The 23,115-nt window shown below is 33.2% G+C and overlaps 2 protein-coding genes across 4 annotated transcripts in view; both read right to left on the bottom strand.

Moving 5' to 3' along the window:
• The window catches only part of LOC132755826 (uncharacterized), a 98,209-nt gene that overhangs the window by 27,162 nt on the left and 47,932 nt on the right, over nt 1-23,115 (bottom strand). The gene's annotated exons all lie outside the window — the stretch shown is intronic.
• Nucleotides 6,222-20,371, bottom strand: LOC132755827 (uncharacterized). Its single transcript, XM_060746751.1, has 4 exons — nt 20,220-20,371; nt 11,978-12,038; nt 7,655-7,798; nt 6,222-6,370 (listed from the first exon to the last, which is right to left on the bottom strand). Exons 1-4 carry the CDS (start codon nt 20,235-20,237, stop codon nt 6,246-6,248), a joined length of 348 nt encoding a protein of 115 aa, XP_060602734.1. The 5' UTR covers nt 20,238-20,371; the 3' UTR covers nt 6,222-6,245.

Here is a 23,115-nt window from a genome sequence, read left to right as displayed (position 1 = left end):
TTACTCGTCAATGATGATGATGAGGAGGAGGAGGAGGAGGAGGAGGAGGATAATGATGACATTAATCGCTTTATCATGGCAAGGACGGGAAGCCTTTCTAGTGTTTCCTTATGCACTGGATAAAGAATTGCGCGTAACAAATACATGTTGAGCTAATTACAAAACTTTTTTTGTGGCATAATTTCTCACCAGTTAACGTTATAGATTTTTATAGTCTCCAATGTCTACAAAACTAATTATGCAGGAAACTGTTACGCGTAATTCAATACCCGGTATATTCAATGTCCAGTATATTCGATATCCAACATATGCAATATTCAGAATATTCAATATTCAGTATAATTCACTAGAAACCCCCGGCAAATCTTTTTAGAAAAAATTTTGATATCGCCTATAGATACCCCTTTTTTAAAAAAGATTTTGCCCGCCCACGTGCTCTAAAAAAAGGGGAAAAGCTTTGGGAAATTTGAAAACCAAAGGGGGTCTTTTTTAATTTCCGAAGCAAAAAACCCAAAAATTTCTCGTACATTTAATCAAAATCTTTATTAGTTAATTTTCCCCTCTTAAACCGATAAAATTCCAAAAAAATTAATGGGGTTTTTACTTTTTCTTTTTTACAACTTTAACAACCCTTGTGGGTTTTAAAATTTTTTGGGTTAAATTTTTTTAACCGGGGGGAAAGCCGAATACAAATTTAAGTTTACCGATGCCCAAAAGGGTTTAACCCCCAAAAAAATGTAAAAAAAAAATGGGGGTTTTTTTCCCAAAGAAAAATGAAAAAAACTGGGAGTCATAATAAGCCATTTTTCCTGTGAATTACCGGGATGAAAATGAAAAATTTTGATGGAAAAAAGCCGATTACAAACAGAAGATTTTTTGTAAGAACAGAAACCCCTGCTAATCGAATAATAGGATAATCTTAGCCCGAAATTAAAGGGAAGGGAGTGTAAAGGCCCGGGGTTTAATTTTGGTAAAAAGAAATTTTTCCCATATTTTTGTAATTAAAAACACAAAAAAAAATAAAAAAAAAATTTTTTTCACTTTTTTAAAAAAATTTTGGGGGAAAAATTAAGAATATGTCAAGAAATGTTTGCATTTTTTTTTGAAAAGATAAAGGGAAATAACTTAGTCACCAAAAAACTAAGGATGTCAATGATTAACTCTTTATAGAAAAAAGCTTGGCAGCTTACCGGGCTGTCACGTTTTGACAACAACCCATTCGTCGATTGTGGTTTTCCAGATAGTACTCCTGTTATGTGGACATTGGTCCCGAGACCTGGGGTGAACAACTTTAGATACAGCTTCCCTGAGCGCCTGTAATGCCGTATATAGGCCGGTATGGAACACCATCCGCTAAATTTGTTGCGACCGGCTTTTTAAAATATACATATAATGCAAATAAACAATATTTTTTCTACAATTTTGAGACATTGTCAGCATTCTAAATCAATTGTGTTCTATCTTAGAGGGGGCACTGGGGGGATTCACTCCTATTTTTTCAGAGGCAGGGTGAAAATTTTAAATAGTGAAAGAAGGAAAAAAATCAGTAAATGTTATAAATTCTCACTTTTCGTGAAGGGAAACAACCGGGTATTATATGTCCGAAACACGGCATTTAGACATCACCTATAGTCTTGATTGTCGCCCTTTCGTTGTCCATGTAAACAATTATCTGTCATTCAGTTTAACCCTCAGATTAACTTTGAATACATGACAAACAAAATAAATGTGAGAAAATGTTGTTTTAATGTTGTCAAATATCGAAATGTACTCTTTATTTTTTTGTGAGAATAACATTTGGGTGCCAGTCTTTTTTGTGAACTTTCGTGCCTTCAAAAAACGGTTTCTGAGACTGATGTCTAGCTCCTAATGCCACCAAATCCGATTTTTTTACCGTCAAACTGAAAATCATTTTTTTGAAATTTCTGAGGGTCATGTTTTTGTTTGGGTAAAGTTATGATATTCTTTTCTTGAGTTATAAATCATCAAATTTTAAGCTTTGTTGATTGCGATTTATTATGTCAATGTGCAATTGACTACAGTTCATTAAGCGTCAGCACACATATTGAAAAAAGAACTGATAAGTTTTTTAAATTACGTCATTTTGCAGGGGTGCGTTTCTTTTGCTGGAAAAATTTTAATGCCGATTTAGAAAAGGGGGTAGAAAAATTCCCAATAATGCCCTTGAACTCCAAAGTTTTAAATTTGTAATTAATGTGTCTTAAAAATGGCCATAAAAACATCAAAAAGGGGTGCCATGAATGCGTAATTGTGTCTCACTTTGGGTAAAAAAAAAACATTTATAAAGTGTCATTCTTTGTTTCCCTTATAAATGCAAATAAATTGAAACCCTTGGGTAATGTTATTAAGGGCCATCGTTGCCCATTTTTTCTTGCCGTTTTTTCTTTTTTCATGAAGTTTAAATTAAAAACCCTACATTATTTACAAACATTTAGCCCATTTTACTATTTATTAATAGAAAAGAAAAAAAAATTAACATTTTTTTAGTAGCAATTTAGTGGAATTAGCTGGATTCAAAAATTAATAGGTCAACAGGTATAAAATGCTCCTTTTAGGACATGATTGTATGTGTCCCTGAAATAGCGGATGGATCCTTATTAAAAGGCATAAAACACGCACCCACACAAACCCGCCATTTAGAAAAACTACTAAATTCCCAGTTTTCCAGATGGCCCAGTATCAATAGATAAGCCTGAGGTTTTGATGTTTTTGGCCTAGTTTAAAACTGAAACGCACAGGGGCGGCGTAGTTTCCGCAGTCCTGCATCCAACACTTGTGTGCCGCTTGATACCCAAAAGGAATTATCAACGGGGTGAAGAACACCAAGGTTAACACCTCATGAAAAAATACCAAATGAAAGCATTGTTTTGACATTTTACTATCTTGGGAAATCCTCAACATGAATTCAAGTACAAATAGAGAAATTAACTGTATTTTGGTTTTAGTACCGCCTGTTGAAACAGTAAAAAGGTAAGGGGGTTGAAACAGGGGTTAAATTAAAAATTTATAAAAATTAAAAATTTTGGGCCGTTTTTTTGAAAGGGCTTTAAAACCCGATAAATTTTGCGGTAAAACCCCTTAAAAGGGTTTTGATTTTGGTGGAAACCCTTTATAGCTAACAGAAACAAAATAATATTTAAATTGTGTATTTAAGGGCCCTTTTGTAGTCGAGTGGAAAAAAGGTTGTAGATTTAAAACTACTTGCCCCTTTTTAAACCCGTTTGTGGGTTCAAAACCCTTAGGGGGGCCCTTCGGATTATTTGATTTGGGGAAGTTATTACTTCTATGCTTTTCTCCCCCGGGGGCCGGGTCGTGCCTGAATAAGGGGAAAAGAAGGGCACCCTTTGAGGTCTTCGCCCCAAAAAGCGGAAAACGTCCCCCCCAAAACCACCTATACTGTGTCTTTTCGGTGTAAACGTAAAAAAAAATTTTAAAAAAACTTTAAAAGATAATTGGGTACTTCTGACCCCTTTTGGGGGTTTCCCCTCTTTGCTCGGGCAAAAGGAATTTTTGGGGGTCAATTAGTAAACCAAAAAAACCGTGTTTTATATTTAATGATAAAATTTTTACCTTTAACAACTATAAAAATGCCCTTTTAAAAATTTCACCCAAATTTTTTTTTGGGGAAATTTTAAAAAAGTGGGGCGGGAAACCCCCCTTGTAAAACCGGAAAAAAAAGGGCCTTTGGGGGTTTCCTTTTTTCCTCCTTTGGTTTAAATTTAAAGTAGATTTTTTGGGTTTTTTAAACTGAAATGGGATTTTGGTTTTCCCTTTTTTCGTTCAACAAGTTATAAAAATTACGCCTTGGGTTCTTAAAATCTTTTTTTAAAAATTTTTTTATGTAAAAAATGTATATAACCCTGTTTTTAAGCATACACGGAAGTTTTTCCATAAATTTTAAATTTCCGTCTTTAAAAAAACCGTTTAAAAATTAAAATTTAAATAAAACTTAAAAGGAGCTTTGGGCAAATTGGGTCTGTGTAGCAAAAGAAAAAAGGGGGACCATGGGCGCAGTTCAAGAAAATTTGTGTGCCCGGTTTTCGTACTTTAAAAAACTTTTATTTTGATTTTTTTCCCCTTTTTAAAATAAATTCCCCCATTTGCTCTGGTGTTTTTTTTTATTTAAAATTTATACAAATAAAATTTGGGTTAAAAAAGTTGGGAAAATTTTTGAAATTGGCGTTTTTTTTTTTTAAAACCTTTTGAAAAAAAAACCGGCAAAAACGGGAAGAAAAAAAATTTAGACCTTTTTTTTTCTTTTTTTTTCTTGGGGTGCCCAAAAGAATTTTAAAACAAAATAAAAATAATTTATATAAAAATTGGGTAAAAGGGGCATTTTATATAGGGAAAAAAGATGTTTTTTGTGGGATTTTTTGGGAACTATGTGTATGGTATGTCAAATACGGGTTTATTTTTAGGTTGGCAGACCCCCCGGTGAGATAAACAGGGAAATAAACACGATTTTTTGAAAAATAATTTTTAAAAGGTTTTTTTGCTAAATGTTTATTTTAAAACCATAATCCCCCTATTGGGTATTTTATTTTTTTAAGCCCGGACAGAAATTAATAACTTACGTTGGGCAAAATCATAACCGAAATTTGAAGAGGGTTTGGGGGAAACCCTTTGTCGTATGGGCATTAAAAAGGAAGTAAATGTTTGGTCCTTTTTTGCCGAATCTGAATCTTGAAAAGGTTTTTCCCAACTTTTCCCTAGAGAAAAAAATTTAATTGAAATAAAAATCTAAAAGTGATGTATAAGATACATTTAATAGGCCCCACCCCCGCACCTGCGCAACAAAGCTGTAAGGAGGTATACTGGTTCTTGCTGTCAAAGTTCTTAAACCGCTTACCAAATTTTAAATTAAACTGGACAGGGGTAATTGTGTGACGTAAACGTACGTTATACTTAACTTTATTATATTTTTTTTATAAATTCGCTATTTGCATAATGATATAAACTGTAATATTTCAGTCTTTTTTTTACTATCAAACCGGTATATAAGATAAGTTGAAGGAATTATTCGGTGTGTTTATATTTCTAATTGTTTGTTTATTACTCACAATAGTGTGTACAAAGAAAGACTTCAGGAAGCAGACGCTTAAAAGATAATTTTGAATCAGTATCACGAAACGTTTTAATTTTATAAGCCAATCAAAATCATTGTTGCGGGGACGATGCATCACCGTGAGCAAGATCAGAACAGTATTATGTATAGCCGCATTCAATGAATTACTGGATTTAAAACAAATAAGTCGCCATTTTGGCATTTAAATACTTTTTAAGGACCTGATTGGTTTCTACTAGACCGATAATAAGTGCCTGAGAGAGCGGATGGACGCTTAATAAGCTTAGAACAGGCATCATATTTATTAGTACACAGATATCTCAGATATATAGTGCTTTTCATTTCTAACTGTTTCTGTTTTAATTAGGTTTGCGAATAGAAGAGACGACGTAATTAATACATACTAGTACACAAAAATCTGAGATATCTGGTATTAAAGACGTTTTACTATTTCTGTAAAACTGTCCTTTTGGCAAATGTTTCTTTTAACGTTTTGGGAGACAGATATCAAAAGTTTGTTTGAATATGTCCTTGTAAGAGTCGGGTCGTAATGTAAGTAACATTTTCTTGTACATGTATACAGTTTAATGACATTTGCATATTTTTATTACTTTTGGGTGATTTGTATCTATTCTATTATTTGACATAACACTCATTGGTTAATGCCTTCGGGTAGGTCAAACTGGTGGTGATGGTATTGGTAGTTTTCACGGAGTACGGCAGTAAGCCTCATTGAATTAACCAGAGCTCAGTTCAGCCACCGTATGGTTCCTTGTCAGACTGTCAAGCAGTTTACTAGTTACTAGCAACAATTCCCATTTGACTCTAATATTGAGTAATTCCGATACAACCTTGACCTTTAAAGTTGAATTATTGAGACATTCATAAAATTTGTCAAATCTTTGTTGCTAATGGATGTATTTTACTTATTAAATTGGACAAAACAACATTTAGAACAAAGTTTCATTTAAAGAAACTCTGATATGTAAAGAAACTCGGGAATGCTATTGACATTGAACAACAATGTCAAATATGGAAATTTATTTAAATCTTGTAGAACTTTTGTAGTCAATTAATTTTACCCAGACTGACGGATATAAACGAAAAGAGACAAGTGTGATAGCGGAAATCAGAATTGGGTTCTGAACTTCATAAGTCATTAAAATGTTATATGAACAATGTCACGTACCAATGTTACTCCACATGACAAGGAGCCGGTGTCGATGTCTGCAGATAATGCGTAAATATCCGTCCTTTCTTCAGTTGTCGTCGTGCAACCGGATGCTATAAATAGAAAGTGACATCTACATTACGTTTTTATAATCCTAAAACTTTGTCATCTGCGTCAATTATAATGGTATACATATTGTGGAAGGGACAAGACGTGAAGTGGTTGCACACTTAATTCAAGCAAGAATAGTGTCTGCAAGCTTGAGAAAATGGCTACGGAGTCATGAATATTTACAGCCCCGGCACGCTTTTTCAAAAGGTAAGTGGGATGTTTGTGCTATTTTTTAATATTCCTATTCTTTTAGGCAAAGTTTATGACACACGGTTTAGGGTTCAGCTTTCTAGCTTTTGATTTGACGGAGTTATTGAAGATATAAACTGGTCATGTACATATTTTGCGATTTGACAGGTGACCATTCTGGTCGGATTTTCTACGCGTTTATTCACATCTTTGAGTTTTGAAACCCTAAACCATGTGTGTCCAAAACATTCCCGAAAGAAATAGGCATATTTTATTTTTTTAAATAACATACAAACAAACTTACTTGAAAAAATACGTATAATTGATGTAAATATTCATGATTCGGTACTGTGTCATTTTGTTAAGTTTGCCAACAATTTTCTCGCGTGAACCAAGTGTGCAACCACTTCACGTCGTGTCCCTTGGTGTCGCCCGTCGCGTTAGGTTCGACACAGTCATGACAATTTGAAGTGGCATTGCAACAATGTAATGTTTATATACTAGTAATGCGGAGAAACAATCGACAATGCAATGTGAATTTATGATAATGTCACGCTCTTAAATACAACGTTTCTCAACGTCAGGGGGATATTTCTCATTCCATAGTCTAGCCTCTTTTTGTATTGCCAAGTGTCGCCTCATAACGCCGATGCCGAGCGTTGCCTTACATTGTCGAACGTCGTAAATGGCGACTCGCCTTTAAGTACACATGCTCGAAATCTTTGCAGTGGAATGATCTTTAATGGGCACATTTTCCTTAAGTATTAGAAATATTGACAAAACAATAGAAATATATCACTTGGATATTCTAATAAGATATTGCTTGAAAAGCAAAGTTGATAAAGTTTTTAAGTGATTTGGTATGAACATATTTATTATCAATAATTATAATGTTTTGTTCTAGAACAACTGATTATCTATGACATGTATATAAACATATGTGATATTGGATCATTACACTTGCCAATATTACTAGTAAACAATTATTTTATGGTTTGTTTTTATGTTTGATACTTGAAACTTTCAAAATGATTATCTATTGTATTACAGACCTTCTATTATAGGCCAAATCACTTTAAGAATGTCAGTTAAAATACCTGTTGGTGTATTGTCTGCGTTTGGGTTTATGTTCGAGGCTACAGCTGTAATCCCTGTTATAGTATTATCACCATCTTTCCTCAGCCTCACTGTGAATTTAAACTCACTTCCGGTCACTTGTGAAGGCAAGCACATATACTTTACTATCAAATAGAATATGGTATATTATATCGTATGATATAAACATGTATAAGTATGTTATATGAAACATAATTAGGGGCGTCCGTGGCCGAGTGGTTAAGGTTATTTACTTCAAACCACTTGCCCCTTACCGCTGTGGGTTCGAATCCCGACAGGGACTTTGGATTCTTTCATGTACGAAAGCTATCCAGCTAGCTTACGAACGCTGGTGGTTCTACTCAGGTGCCCGTTCACACCTGAAATAATGCACGGAAGGGCACCTGAGGTCATCCTCCACCAGTAAAGCGCGAATGTCGCCATATGACCTACACTGTATCGGTGTGACGTAAAACCAAATTAAACAAACCAATTAAAAATAATTAATGTACAAGACATGAAGTTAAAGGTTTAAAGTTCTACTAACCTTGACATTTTCAGTTGGTTTGATGTAATTTTAAAAGAATAATTACAGAGTATTCTTTAATAGTTATTCTGACTTTAAATTAGAAACAAATATGTTTAAAAAGAGGCTTTTGCAGTATTTATTTATTGGCAATACTTTTAACATTTTAGCATTTTAGTAAATAGATTACATCAAAACTGGGTAAAATTTTAACTTGACATTAATCCACTTGTCACTTACTCCTGTTCGATCTAAATCCCGGTAGGGACTTTGGATTGTTCGTGTAAGGACGCTATCCAGTAAGTTTGCGGGATGTTGGTGGTTCAAGTCTTAAAGGTGTTAGCCTTTCTAAATGCATGTGGAATAGATAAATACAGAATCCCTAAAGAAAGCCCAACACGGCAAAATTGAAAATGTTGCAGGCTCGGTTTGATTGAGCCTGTTCATGGACGGTACTGGAACATGCAAGTTACCGTCCACGCCCCCTAGCACTGGCTTAAGCAGAATTCAACATTTAAACATGAAATAGTAAACATTTTTGAATTTAGAAACATCCGCAGATGTGTTCATACGGCGGTTATCATGGAACCTTCAATGTGACACTTCCGTGCCATTCCATGAAAAGCGGCGTATGGTCCCCAAGTAATAAAAAGCGTGTGCCCTAAACGAGCAAACAATGGGCGGAACTAAATAAAATGGAATTTTGAAAGGGGATCAGAGGTTATGAAGCCTGCGTATCACAGATAAGACGTCAAAAGACAAATTTTAAAAAGCAGGCAACATATCCTAAGGGTTATTCAACATTATTCAAGTAGGAATATTGGAACCACCCAACTAGAAAATGCCGAAAAGTTGAAACTAAAAATACCACAAGCACAAAAATAATGTCGTGCTAAACGATCTTTAAGGATCGAAAATATAACATCATTGATTAAATGTACGGGGAGACTTTTTACAGCCGCCACACGGCACAATTAACACGGATGTGATCATAAAATAGATAAATACAGAATCCCTAAAGAAAGCCCAACACGGCAAAATTGAAAATGTTGCAGGCTCGGTTTGATTTAGCCTGTTCATGGACGGTACTGGAAAGTGCAAAGTGCAAGTTGAAAGGCACTTGAGATCATCCGCTACCAGGAAAGCTCAAAAGTTGCCTTAATATTTATCTTCAAAGTGTTGGTGTGCAACCAAATAAAAGTAACGATTCAGTCATTTTGACAGAGACGGCCAACAACGCTTTCATTATTAAGGTATTTAGCCATTAACGTTATTAAGGTATTTAGCCTTTCTCAGTATTAAGATATTTAGCCTGTCTCAGTATTAAGATAGTTAGTCTTTCACAGTATTAAGGTATTTAGCCTTCCTCCGTATTAAGATATTCAGCCCCTCTCAGTATAAAGATATTTAGCCTTTCTCAGTATTTATATATTTAGCCTTTCTCAGTATTAAGATATTTAGCCTTTCTCAGTATTAAGATATTTAGCCTTTCTCAGTATTTAGATATTTAGCCTTTCTCAGTATTAAGATATTTTGCCTTTCTCAGAATTTAGATGTTTTTCCTTTCTCAGTATTAAGATATTTAGCCTTTCTCTCAGTATTAGCCTAAATAAGATAGAGTTGATTGTCAAATTCATAACAGACAATAGGTGTTGCCTAGTGGGATGCTGATTCATGCACAGTGTGGTATTCAGAACACCTTGTCAGTTTTCAATAATCATCTTGGAAACAAGCAAGGTCGAAAAGAGTTGAACTCCGTGACTTTTGATGTTAAAGAAAACTATGTGGGTGTAATCTTTGCAATGCGCCGCCGAAATTTAGCGATTGTTAATAGATGGGTATTAGAGATTAATATAAGATTGCTAAAAAGTAGTACCGTCCACAATGTCTGTCAACGACTTCATTTATATGGCCGGACCAAAGAATTAGAAAACCCCGTGCTCTGTTGACACCAGCAAACAATGTTTTCATTTAAATGAATCGACCTTATTTCCAGGATAACCACAAGCTCCATCGGCATTTCTAGATGATGACTTTACTAATATGACCAGGCCAAACAATTAGAATACCCCTGGCGACTCGATTGACTTCTCTATTATAATGACTGCATTAAGATAGCCTAAATAATTAGAATAACCCTTGTAGTCCTATTGTCATGACGTCTGTAAAATATTACGTAATTGTATAGGTCTAAATAAGTAGAATATCCCGAGTTTCATTGACGTACAGGTATATTTATAAAAGCTAGATTTATTGAAATGGTCTAAGTAAGTAAAAATAGCTTAAGCTTTGTGGATGTTTTTTTTTTTTTAATATGGACTTTATTGACATGGCCTAAACAACTAGAATAACCCGACTCTTAATAATGACTTCATTTGATATGGCCTAAACAACTAGAATAACCAGGACAACATTGTAATTTCTAAATAATGACTTCATTTGACACGACCTAAACAATTAAAATAATCCTAACTCCATTGTTATCTCTAAATAATGATTTCATTTGACATGGCCTAAACAACTAAAATAATCCAAACTACATTGTTATTTCTTAATAATGCCTTCATTTGATATGACGAAACAACTCAAATAATCCAAACTCCTTGTTGTCTCTTAATAATGACTTCATATGACATGGCCTAAACAACTAAAATAACCCAAACTCCATTGATATCTCTTAATAATTACTTCATTTGACATAGCCTAAACAACTAAAATAATCCAAAAAATAGATAAATACAGAATCCCTAAAGAAAGCCCAACACGGCAAAATTGAAAATGTTGCAGGCTCGGTTTGATTGAGCCTGTTCATGGACGGTACTGGAAAGTGCAAGTTACCGTCCACGCCCCCTAGCACCGGCTTAAGCAGAATTCAACATTTAAACGTGAAATAGTAAAATTTTGAATTTAGAAACATCCGCAGATGTGTTCATACGGCGGTTATCATGGAACCAAACCCCATTGTTATTCTTTAATAATGACTTCATTTGATATGGCCTAAACAACTAAAATAATCCAAACTCCATTGTTATCTCTTAATAATGACTTCATTTGATATGGCCTAAACAACTAAAATAACCCAAACTCCATTGTTATCTCTTAATAATGACTTCATTTGATATGGCCTAAACAACTAAAATAATCCAAACTCCATTGTTATTCTTTAATAATGACTTCATTTGATATGGCCTAAACAACTAAAATAATCCAAACTCCATTGTTATCTCTTAATAATGACTTCATTTGATATGGCCTAAACAACCAAAATAATCCGAACTCCGTTGCTACCTCTTAATAATGACCTCATTTGACGTGGCCTAAATAACTAAAACAACCCAAACTCCATTGTTATCTCTTAATAATGACTTCAATTGATATGGCCTAAACAACTAAAATAACCCAAACTCCATTGTTATCTCTTAATAATGACTTTATTTGACATGGCCTAAACAACTAAAATAACACAAACTTCATTGTTATCTCTTGAATAATGACTTCATTTAATATGGCCTAAACAACTAAAATAATCCGAACTCCATTGTTACCTCTTAATAATGACTTTATTGATGTGCGGTTCACATTTAGTGTATTTGGAGTTCCATTTATATTTCTTTATGATAGTTGCCTAAAATGATTAGAATAACCCGAGATCCATTGACGACTCTTAATAATAGCTTCATTTGAATGGTCTAAATAGTTATAAAATTGATATTACATTGATAATTAGACTTATTTACATTTTTAAATAGTGCTTCATTAAAAATCAAATTTTATGATGCTTATTAATTAATTAACAAACCTGTAACGCCACAAGCTGTCTTCAAAAGGCCGCATATTGAAGCCCATACCAAGAATGTTTTCTGCAAAGATATAAAAAAAGAAATGAAATCGGTACGACATCAATCCATGCATGCAGTAAAAGGTCAAAATAAGCCCCTGAAAATACATAAAAATAGAGAATAACTGCATGGAAACACATATAAAGTAAAATAAAAAATAAAAAGCTAAGATATAAAATTATCATATTTAGGCGAATTTTGTTTTTGTTTTTCCGATTTTGAGCGAAATAACCCACACCTACTTTAACCAAGTACTAGTATAAAACGTTCAAATTATGCATTTTCTTGCATTTTTTATTAAAAAGCACATAGAATTTATGAAAAACGAAACAAGATTATTCAGGTAACAGAAAAATGTGCAAAAAAGGCATTTATCATTATACTACTAGTTTGACAATTTTAAGACAAAAACTGAAATGCTGTGTATTTCATTGTTATTTAATTATTAAAGGATTATTTCTGAAATGTCTATACTCCTTTTTGTCGAAAATTGCATAATCTTTGCTGTAAATTTACCATAATAAGATATATACCGGTTTTGCATAAAATCGGCGGCCATTTTGGACGCCATCTTGATTCTCAAGCGTTGTGAAAGCAAAATCTTGTAAGATTCGGATTTTTGGAGGGTCTGTATACTTGCCCCGATGTAAGTTTCAGATTTGGACAAAAAATGATTAAATGGCCCTCAGCTATTTGGCTTCAAAGTGTTGGTGAAAGGACATAGAGATGTTAATACTTGGTGAAAATATCACAAAAATATCATAAAGAATAGTATCACACTCAATTTATCTCATATATAACTAGTATTATATTGATATTATCATATACAATCCACAGTATACTAGATTAAATCCTATTATAGGAATGAACTAAACGAAACATTTATATCACAGGTAGTTAAGTATTTGTGCTTTTAACTAAAAATCTAAGAATAATAAAATGCCAAGTATTAATCGGCATATGTGCTAAAGGCAGTGGACATTTTACAGATGCCTTATGAACACTTATGCAAATATTTCCGAATAGCAGTAATTAAGCATTCGAAAACTTCATAAATAACTGCCCGAAATTCCGGGTCACTGTGTGTCAATATCAAAGTGGATTTGTCTACAATGGAGTAAAGTCGTTTATTTTATAATTACGTAGAGGATATATTGAATGAGTTGAATAAAATTATATTATGCGAGCCTCTGGCGAGCAAAACATTATTTTATTCAACAAGTTCAGTAAATTCAGCAATGAACCTACACAAATATAATATTTGATTTAACACATACCTAAAATAACGACTGTTTAAATTGCAAACGAATAACTTTTCATAAACGCACCTATATATTTACGTAACGCTAACATTTAGCGCGTCTTTACCCTGTTTGTGTAAGGTAAATGACGTCACGTCAAAATATATGCACTGTCGTGCAATACCATTTGTACGGAGTCGCAAAATCGGTACGGCAAGGTGAGCAATGGCTTTATTACATTCCTGCACGGTGGTTGATGGGATAAAGGTAAGCGTTACAGTATAGATGCGTCCATTATTCTCTTTAACTGTTAACCGTTCTTGTGTCGAATATTATAAAATATAATATTGGAGTAGATTCAATGCTAAATTTATTGAACTCGTTGAAAAGCACAATATTATGCTCGCATGAGGCTCATATAATATAATCTTATTTAACTTGTTTAATAATTTCATCATTAAACCCAGTACAGTCAATCATCATCCACTTTAAATCATATAATTTTATTTTCTATGATAAACTATTCATATAATCCTTCTTACTAGTTTAATCAGTTAGAACTTAAAGTTTATCAAGCAATAGCTTTTAAGAATATCCAAATGATATAGAGGATATTTGTTCGTTTGTGTGTAAGATGAAATTTTATTTCATCGAGTTGGCTTTAAAAACAGTAGAATACTGTTTTTAAAGTTCAAGAGATGAAATAAAATTACATCTTGCGCAACAAACAAACAAATTTTCTTTTTATTTCATGCTTAAAAACAAGTTAAAACGAATTTTCCATAATATTTACGTTAATATTAAAATCTGTTTTCTCAATTGAGAGCCCCATATAGTCGGAATGTCTCATTAAAAACAAGAAGTATTGAGCTGAAAAATAAGTCCGACAATCAACGTTAAATGACGCTGAAATAATTTATTTAATTAAAAATATGAATGATCGCTTGTTTTAATATTAAAAACAAACAACTCTTGTAGGAGAAAAAGTCCAACTATTTATCCATATTTCTGTTACTTACTGCGAATTTATATTAGACATGGCTTTGTTAAATGTAAGCGGCAGCCTTTTTTTAAAGTTGTGTATTTCACGGGAGGAAAATAATTGTGTTTGATTCAGAGGGATACCATTTGTATTTGTTAGTCATACATCTTTTTAAAAGAAAGAGAACTTATTTGAGGAATGTAACAGACATAAAATAAGTGTTGACAGATGTGAAAACATTCATAAAAGCAGCTAGGAAAATGGAAAACTTGGAAGCTGGCCCAGGAACGCTGGGTTGTTTACTTGTTCTTCGAGCTGATGGCTGTCATTGCTTTTCAATTGTCATGAAGTATACGGCAGTAAGTGCTCGTAGGATAGTTTAATATGCCCAAATGTCATCAAGAGCAGTTTTGCATGTGGAAAGAATGTATTTTTCAGACTGTTAAAATAAAACAAAAAATTTAGAGACGAAATTTGGTGATTGGAATTTGAATGAATAGAGGTAAGCTTTCTTATTTTTATTACTTTTGACATTTAAGTTATTTATCAATTTCAGCTTTGCTTTTTCTTTAAACAGCCTAACATTGTCAGAATTGTCAGCAAAAATAAAATTGAGGTACCATATGGGGAAAATCTTAAAAAAAGTAGTTTCGTCATTGAAAAGTGTGAAATTATATTTTGATAATTTTCACTGTGAAATTAGCATAAAAAGCATAAATAAACATTTCGTTTGTTTTATCAGTATTTGCAATACTTAAGAAAAATTTGATCACTGTTGACCAATCCACATTATTTAATTCTAAATGATGTCCATTTAAGATAATTATTTAAATCAAAAGTCTGAAGGGCCATAATGGCTTACGGATTTGATATAGCTATAACGTGGAAGGAAACAGGTGCTTGGCTTGGATAGTATGTATTATACATGTATTATACATGTACATGTTAATTCAAAATGTTTTAAAACATATTTTTAGGAAACCTCAAAAGAATGTTGTTGTTTTTATTATTCGAATATACTATCAATAAAAAAAGGGGGGGCGGAACTATCACCAGGTCTTATTTTGATTATGTCCCATATATCTTTATTAACTTTCAACCAATTTCCACCAAATAATGCGCAATCTACTCAAAAATGGGTTTTGTCTCCAAGAATGAATGTAAAATAGTGGACCAGTTTCTACGTAAAAAGATCGAATTTTAAAGCGAAAATGTCCTTTTTGTTGACATCGCTTGACTGAGCCGTAATATAACGACTTTGAACATAAATCGACCTCTTGCTTAATGATATACCACACACATTCGGTGAGTTGATCTCAAAACGCATTTAACACACAGTACAATCAAATGGGCAGACAGCCGTTCAACCGTCGACAGCCGTTCTAGTAAATACATGTCGTAAAAATCACATTTGACAGACGGTAAGTATTTATGTATTCAATTGTGTTCGAGAGATTAATAGTCTATATCCAAAACAGCATGCTTACAAATTTCTGGCCCTGTGCTGAAAATAACCGCACGAGATAAATAACCAATCAGATTACACTATTTATAGGGATTTTCGTTATTAACTGGACATGTGCTATACCGCTACTTCACCTGATTTATAAATACAAGTTATTGATTGGTCAATCATTTAAATTTACATTTAGCGTCATTGTTACCCTGATTTCTGACCCAATGGCCTCAAAATTAATAGGTGTCATCTACAGATCAGGTGCAATGATCTCTCCATAACTTATTCCTTCTAAATCATTTATCAGACAAGGATTTTACATGAAATGTCATGTTTAAATTGACCCTTGGCTTCAAACATCCTTATAGGCTATCTACTGTGCATGGGCATTGCCCCTACCAAATAAAATAAATTAGAAGGTGACTTTCTTATATAATCCTAAAGACGTGTATCAGGTTTTAAGTGAACACGACAGTATTTTCAAAGATTAATGTTGCATATTAAACTTAATAACAGAATTTTTCTAAGTTAAACAAAATCATAGTGTTATCTGACTGGCTAATTATCCTTTGCGCACGACTTACCTATCTCGTTCCCACGACATAGTAACTCGTGGCCTAGGCATAGTATCTCGTGGCCACGGCATATTATCTCCTTCCCACGACTTAACTATCTCGTGGCCACGACTAAGTAACTCATTGTCACGACATAGTATCTCGTGGCCACGACTTAATTATCTTGTGGCTATGTCTTAGTAACTCGTGGCCACGACATAGTATATCGTTTCCACGACTTAACTATTTTGTGGCCACGACTTGGTAACTCGTGGCCACGACATAGTATCTCGCGCGCACAAGATAGATAAAAACACACACATGTCACCTTTGTGCCACCGTCGCTCTTGCATGTACAGAAAGTTCCTTGCGAAAGTATTGGTAAACTGCTTGATATTCTGTCTAGGAACGATGTGGTGGTTGATCTGTGCTCTGGTGAATTCAATGTGGCTAACTGTCATGATCCGGAGTGAAAACTACCAACACCACCACCACTTTGGTTAAAATTGGGATAGATATGAACATTATTTTGTGCTGTCTATAGATACCGTGAAGAGCGGAAAAGCATATTAAACAAGGTGCGCATTGAGGCACTTCATGTGGAACTGGGACTGAGAAAAAGGAAAATCTAGAAATTATTGAAGTGTATATGGATTTCGAAAGCATGAGGTCTATTAGAAAGTACCATGAATTAAAGAATATTTTAAATGAACAAAAAGTTTGAATATTTCATAGTTACTGTAGCACAAAAGCTCTGAAAATTGTTTCGTTGAACGGTTTATTAGCATTATTCATTCTTGCTGATGAGTGGATGTCGATGTTATCATTGAAAGAGCTGATGACGTTACTCAAATTTTGAAGACATTCAAACTTAAATACCCTATATCATTAAAAGAAAATTTTTGAAGGTATGGTTTGATATATTAAATGATGAAATGTTGACGTTTACGAATCGTATCTTAAAATGATTTACAAAATGTATTATGATGAGAAAATGTAAGTTTTTGTGACTTTTTTTAAAGTGTCGCTTCTTATCGGAAAATGTGTGTGTGTTTTTGTTTTCACTCAAAATTCACGTAAAGTAAAGCTTGCACAGGCCCAGTAATTATAAATGTTATATTTTGAGGCATAATACGACCTATCGTATACGTTAATCTAAAACCATGTGCGTTTCAATTTCACGGGCTGTGGAGCTGTGACAAGCCAGTCGTATCATTATTATATATCACTTTATAAACTTTATTTGTAGACCAACTTTAAATTAGTTTATTAAAATGGAGTCCACGTACTGTAGACAAAAAAGTTTGCCTTTTTAATGGTATGCTAAATATACTGGTGGAGTTCAGGGTATTAACAATGGTATCAACATTCTAACACCAATGGTAACATAAACTACCATTTGTACCACTGCCTAACATTTTAATCTGAACTCAGTTTATCATTATTTTGGTGCATTCAGATTATTCCCCATTGAACCAATAATAACTTACCATTGGTAACATAAAATACCATTGGTACCGGTGGGTTACTATTTAATCTGAGCAGATTTAAAGCAGCACGCCTCCAGATTCGTGCTAATTGTCATGAAAAGTTTGAAAATGTATTTGAATGTGTAATATTATGAAGTAACTAAAAGGGAGCAATTTACACATTATCAATGTCACTTTACAAACCACGTAAATTACCAAAAAGTGGTCGCAATATGCATAAATAGCCTTAACTGCGTTTGTAACAGAAGAAATATAGTTGTAAAAACTGACAAATCAGTCATTAATCGCACATAATTTGTAAAATATTACTTGAATCTTGAAACTTTTTTACTTTTCCTTACATATTTGTACATTTTTCTCTAGTTTGATTTTATTGAAAAGTTTTCACTCGTCTTAAGGCATGTAGCTGTAATCATACGATTTGTGTTATTTGCAATAACATGGGCATTGGTACCTATGGTAAATCAATGGTACCAAGTTTTTATTGTACTGATATGAAAATACTACTGTGCTTATTTTTTACTACCATAATCACAATTTTTTTTTCATTCAGCACTGTTTTTTTTTCAGGTGATAAACATCCTTCATGTTCCTAGTCTATAACATCCATTATTACACCATTAATAAACACAACGTTTGGCTTTTCTCTACAGAAAGACAAAGTAATCATTTCAGAGGTTTTATATGCATTTAATATTTAGTATAATGGAGCCTGTGAGCATAACTAATTATGGTGGCTGATTTGGTACGCTTTTGTGCGTCGCGTGCGGTGGCACTAGCGACAACACAACAAAGCGCCAAACGGCGCGTTGTCGCGCTGTCGTCTTGTCGACCTATCTCTAGTGCGGAACGCCAAACGGCGCGTTATCGTGCAGCGTGTTGTCGCGATGTCACATTGTCGACCCGTTCAAATAGAAGGATTTGCTTATAAGCCAAGAGACAGGGCGACATCGCGACAACGCGCCGCACGACAACGCGCCGTTTGGCGTTCCGCACTAGAGACAAGACAACAGCGCGACAACGCGCCGTTAAGTGCTTTGTCTTGTTGTTGCTAGTGCCAATTAGATGCACAAAAGCATACCAAATTAGCCACCATAATTACATATGCATTCAAGGGGATTGGTCTACATAGGCAAATTTTTCTGTATGTATTTTTAATATTGATTAAAACAAAAAAAAATGTACCATTTGGATAATGTAATAAAATATTTTTGGAAAACAAAATGTTGAAAGAGTTCTAAAATGAACATATATGTATGATGACTATAATAATATTTTTCCCAAACAGTTTATTATCTGCTATAAATTGATATGTCATATCGATCGGATCATGTATCCAACACTTACCAACAACATTCGTAATATTTCTTTTGTGGATTGTTTTCACGTATGATACTTATCACTATAAACATAATTATATATGGTATAGACCTTTTTACGTTACGGTTTTTCCATAGAAACGGAAGTAAAATTTCGCGCGTGCGCATTCAGCGTAGGGCAAAAGGCAATGACAGAAGAATACATTTATCAGCATTCAACAACTTCTTAAACAATTTGATGTTATCATAAAAAATTAATCATTTGATAAGATAAGCTTATTTTGAGAAATAACTGATGCGATGATGAATTTGAATAATTAATTTGATCATTTCTGCAGACATTCCATTATAGACCAATAGACTTCAAAAGCATGATATTTATTTTATGTGGACATTGATGTAAGGAGTAAATGTACACTTATTATAATAGGACATCGAGATCTACATGGTATATATATTGTCGTTTCGAAGTCTGGTATTGGATTTTGTTAAATTTAATACAGAAGACAAAAAAACATGAAAGATTTAACACCCGTCACGTATATACCTCAGCGTTTAAAGCAGCATGCCTCCAGATTCAAACTTATTCTCATTAAAATATACTAAAATGTGTTTGAAGAAAACATATTGTGAAGTGAACAAAGATAAACAATTTACACATCTCCAACGGCGCTTACAATCCGGGTAGATTACCGAAATAGGTCAATATATGCAAAAGTAGTTCTTTCTGCGTTACTAACGCAGTACAGTTCTTACTGTGATAGTAACGCAGTACTTAAAATATGGCGATAAATACTAAAATATCCGTCACTAATCTCACAAAACATCTATTGTTTTTACATGTCTGATTTTCTTGATATATTTTGGCTTTTCTGAAGGTATGCAGCATTAAAATGAACTTGTGACGAACTCAAAAAGTGTGATTATCATATGGGTCGGCAGTTTGGCATTCTGTTACTTGACAGTTATAGATTATATTCTTGTTATACCATTTATACCGGACCACACTCGCCTTGCTAAGATTACGTTCTTATTGAAATAAAGTTATAGTATATTTTTGAAAGACTGAAAAACAACAACATTTGAAATAAATACATATACATTTATAAGCTTTCGGTGAAAAACTATTTTAATTTATGATAACTAGAATTATAACATACCAGCTGAATTAAATCCATTTTAGTAAAGATGTTCACATATGATATAAGAATGATATGTCACATGCATGAACAACTTATGCACAACATCATAGACGATCCGTAACCAGGTGTATATAGTTACGCCTTGGTGTTCGTTACTTTGCTTCGTTTAAAATGATGATTTTATCAAATATAATTAATTTAATGCGTGTGCATGTAAAAAGTGAAAGAAATTGCAAATTAGTTGCAAAGTGTTTAATAAAAGCATTTTCGCTCTAAATATATAACGTTCTGACTGTTTTGGGTCATACAAATTGTTTAAACAGGCTATATATGGCTCAGTGTTAACGGTTATATTGCATATAACCGTTTATATGTCGCTGAAGCACAAGACCCCTCTCTTAAGTCTAGGGCACTGGATCGTCTCACTGGTAGAGTCTCGTAGATCTGAGGCCAGGGGATGGCAAATCAAATCAACTTCCGACTGTAGCAAAATATATATTCCTTTATTATAATTATTAATAATTTTATGATTTAAGTTAAGGTTATAAAAACGAAACGTTCATAGAACAATCCTATCTTTTTCAAAATATATTGTTTGATTTACCCTATTTGTCAAACTTAAATTCGTCATAGAAAAACATTTAAATAACAAAGGAATAGTAAAAAGGAAAATGTGAAGAGATGACGTTATTGTAAGTCACTTACAATGTTATAGCGATGATAAAGGTAAATTTGTACACCTGTGACATATACATTGTCAAATTATCTGTCAGAAATTTTCGTGAAATTTAAAGCATGAATTCACAAAGCTGAAAGTTTAATGGTCTTGTATGTTGTAATTGAGGATGTACACCAGGCTTAAGAGAAATCATATATATGTATATAATAATGCTTAGAAAACAAGTGTCAAACATCAAAGAATATAAAATATGTAACATTTGTACTGCATATATTTGTACATATTAAATGTAATCATTAAATTATATGCATTCTTTTCTTATTGGACAATTTGACTAAGACTTTATAGAAAATAATTTTTATTACCTCCCTTTATTTTCATGAAATGTTAAATTCGGTAATATCTTTATAAATAATGCTTTTTTGAACTTACAAATTGATTAATCTTAATTTGAGCATAATATTTATGATATAAAACCAAAAAAAAACATGTGTTACAGCATGAATTCATGAAGTTGAAATCGTGAATTCATGAAGTTGATATCGTGAATTCATGAAGTTGAAATCGTGAATTCATGAAGTTGAAATCGTGAATTCATGAAGTTGAAATCGTGAATTCAAGAAGTTGAAATCATGAATTCAAGAAATTTCATTGTAAATTTATGGAGATTAAAACATGAATTAATGCAGTTGAAATGTCCCCACCGGTCATATGTATATAATCGTTCGATTCCCGCTCATTCACTTAAATATATATTAACTAATGTTCTTTCGAATGAGACCTTTATTGAAACAAGTTTGTTTCTTCTTTAGCAAAAAAGCATGCGAAAGGTCGTTTTGCAACTGTAGAAAATTTGTTGTTTTTTTTTGTTTATTTCGAAAATATTTGGAAATATTTTTGCTTAAAAAGCAGAATGAATGTTTTGTAAATTACAATTATTTAACAAAATTGACATTATTATATAAAGTATCATAATAAAAGTTTGTTTTACGCTTCATTTGTTTTGAAGATTGTATGGCGGAGAAATGGAGTTTTTCTTGGCGCAATATTCCTTCTACAAAGGCAACAATTTATGTTATGTTATCAAACTTGGTAAGTCTATAGAAACATTTCCTCTGCAAAAGAGATTTTTTCCAAAACGGACATAAATTATGTTAATCAAACAATTTTAAGTTCGAGATTTACTTTAAAAAAATATCTATATCATTTGATTAAAACAAACAGTATATAAAGCTGCATTTCTCCTACCACAATATTTCAAGAAAATCAAGCTAGAGTAAACATTGTGTGCTTTTGCACCTAGAAACTCTGTTGCATATTTAGTCACACCGATGCAGCAAAATTTCGGTACACGGTTTACTCGATCATATAAGAGTTCATGGTGATATTGTAGCTATAATGATCAATGTTACTTTTTTTTCGGAACATGAAACAGTCAAACGCTATTCAGAAAACAATAATCGATTTATACAGTTTAAAGGATTAAAACGGAATGAACCATTACTCGTAGTGTCAAGTAACGTCAATGATATTTTGCGATTTTTCCTTGTACCGATTTGTTCACTTCGATGTTAATTTTTCGTTTAAGTTAAGTCGTATTTTAAAGCGGAGCATGCACATTACATTTTAGTTGACTAGTTCTAATAATTTAAGGCTTAAAATGCTATGCATTAGCTTCACTTTGATACGCAAAAATTGATGACGCCAGCAATCATTCTCAACACTGGAGATGTCTGATGACCTCTTCAATCAGAGGTTGATCCTTGTGTCGTTGCATATAAATAAACCAGTTACATCTGGGCAGCTACGGTATCACGCACTACACCCAGGCACAGAGCTATATATAATGAAGTATATGACCCTGAAAATAACAACTACATAAAACTGGGGGAACGTCACGCAAACAAAAAAGTAAAAGAAAAATACGTAGGTATTATATAACAGGTATATGTGCGTGATCATCTTTGATAATGCCCGTATATAAATAGATTTAGGAAACGCTAGGTATGTGCTAAGAAAAATGACACACCTCGACGAACAGTTGATTTTCAGCACCCTCAATGTTCACGCTAAGAGAGAGAGAAATGCATCATACAACTTTTGTCACTCCTTGGGGCGCTATCGCTATAAAACAGCCCCTTAAGGATACATTCTGGCGACGGATATACTCTACGATGAAATAGTTGCTGAGATCCCCAACAAAACTTAATTTGTCGATGACTTTCTTCTCTGGTC

Source organism: Ruditapes philippinarum, unplaced genomic scaffold (assembly GCF_026571515.1).
Source record: "Ruditapes philippinarum isolate M1 unplaced genomic scaffold, ASM2657151v2 ctg608_1_1_1_1, whole genome shotgun sequence".
Lineage (NCBI taxonomy): Eukaryota > Metazoa > Mollusca > Bivalvia > Venerida > Veneridae > Ruditapes > Ruditapes philippinarum.
Note: the sequence above shows the minus strand (reverse complement) of the source record. Positions and strands in the feature narration are given on the sequence as shown.

Coding starts and splice junctions, on each gene's coding strand:
- LOC132755827 (XM_060746751.1), bottom strand. Junction 7,799..11,977: donor GACAGCTTGTGGCGTTACAG/GTTTGTTAATTA, acceptor TCTATTTGATAG/TAAAGTATATGTGCTTGCCT. Junction 6,371..7,654: donor CGCAGACAATACACCAACAG/GTATTTTAACTG, acceptor TTCTATTTATAG/CATCCGGTTGCACGACGACA.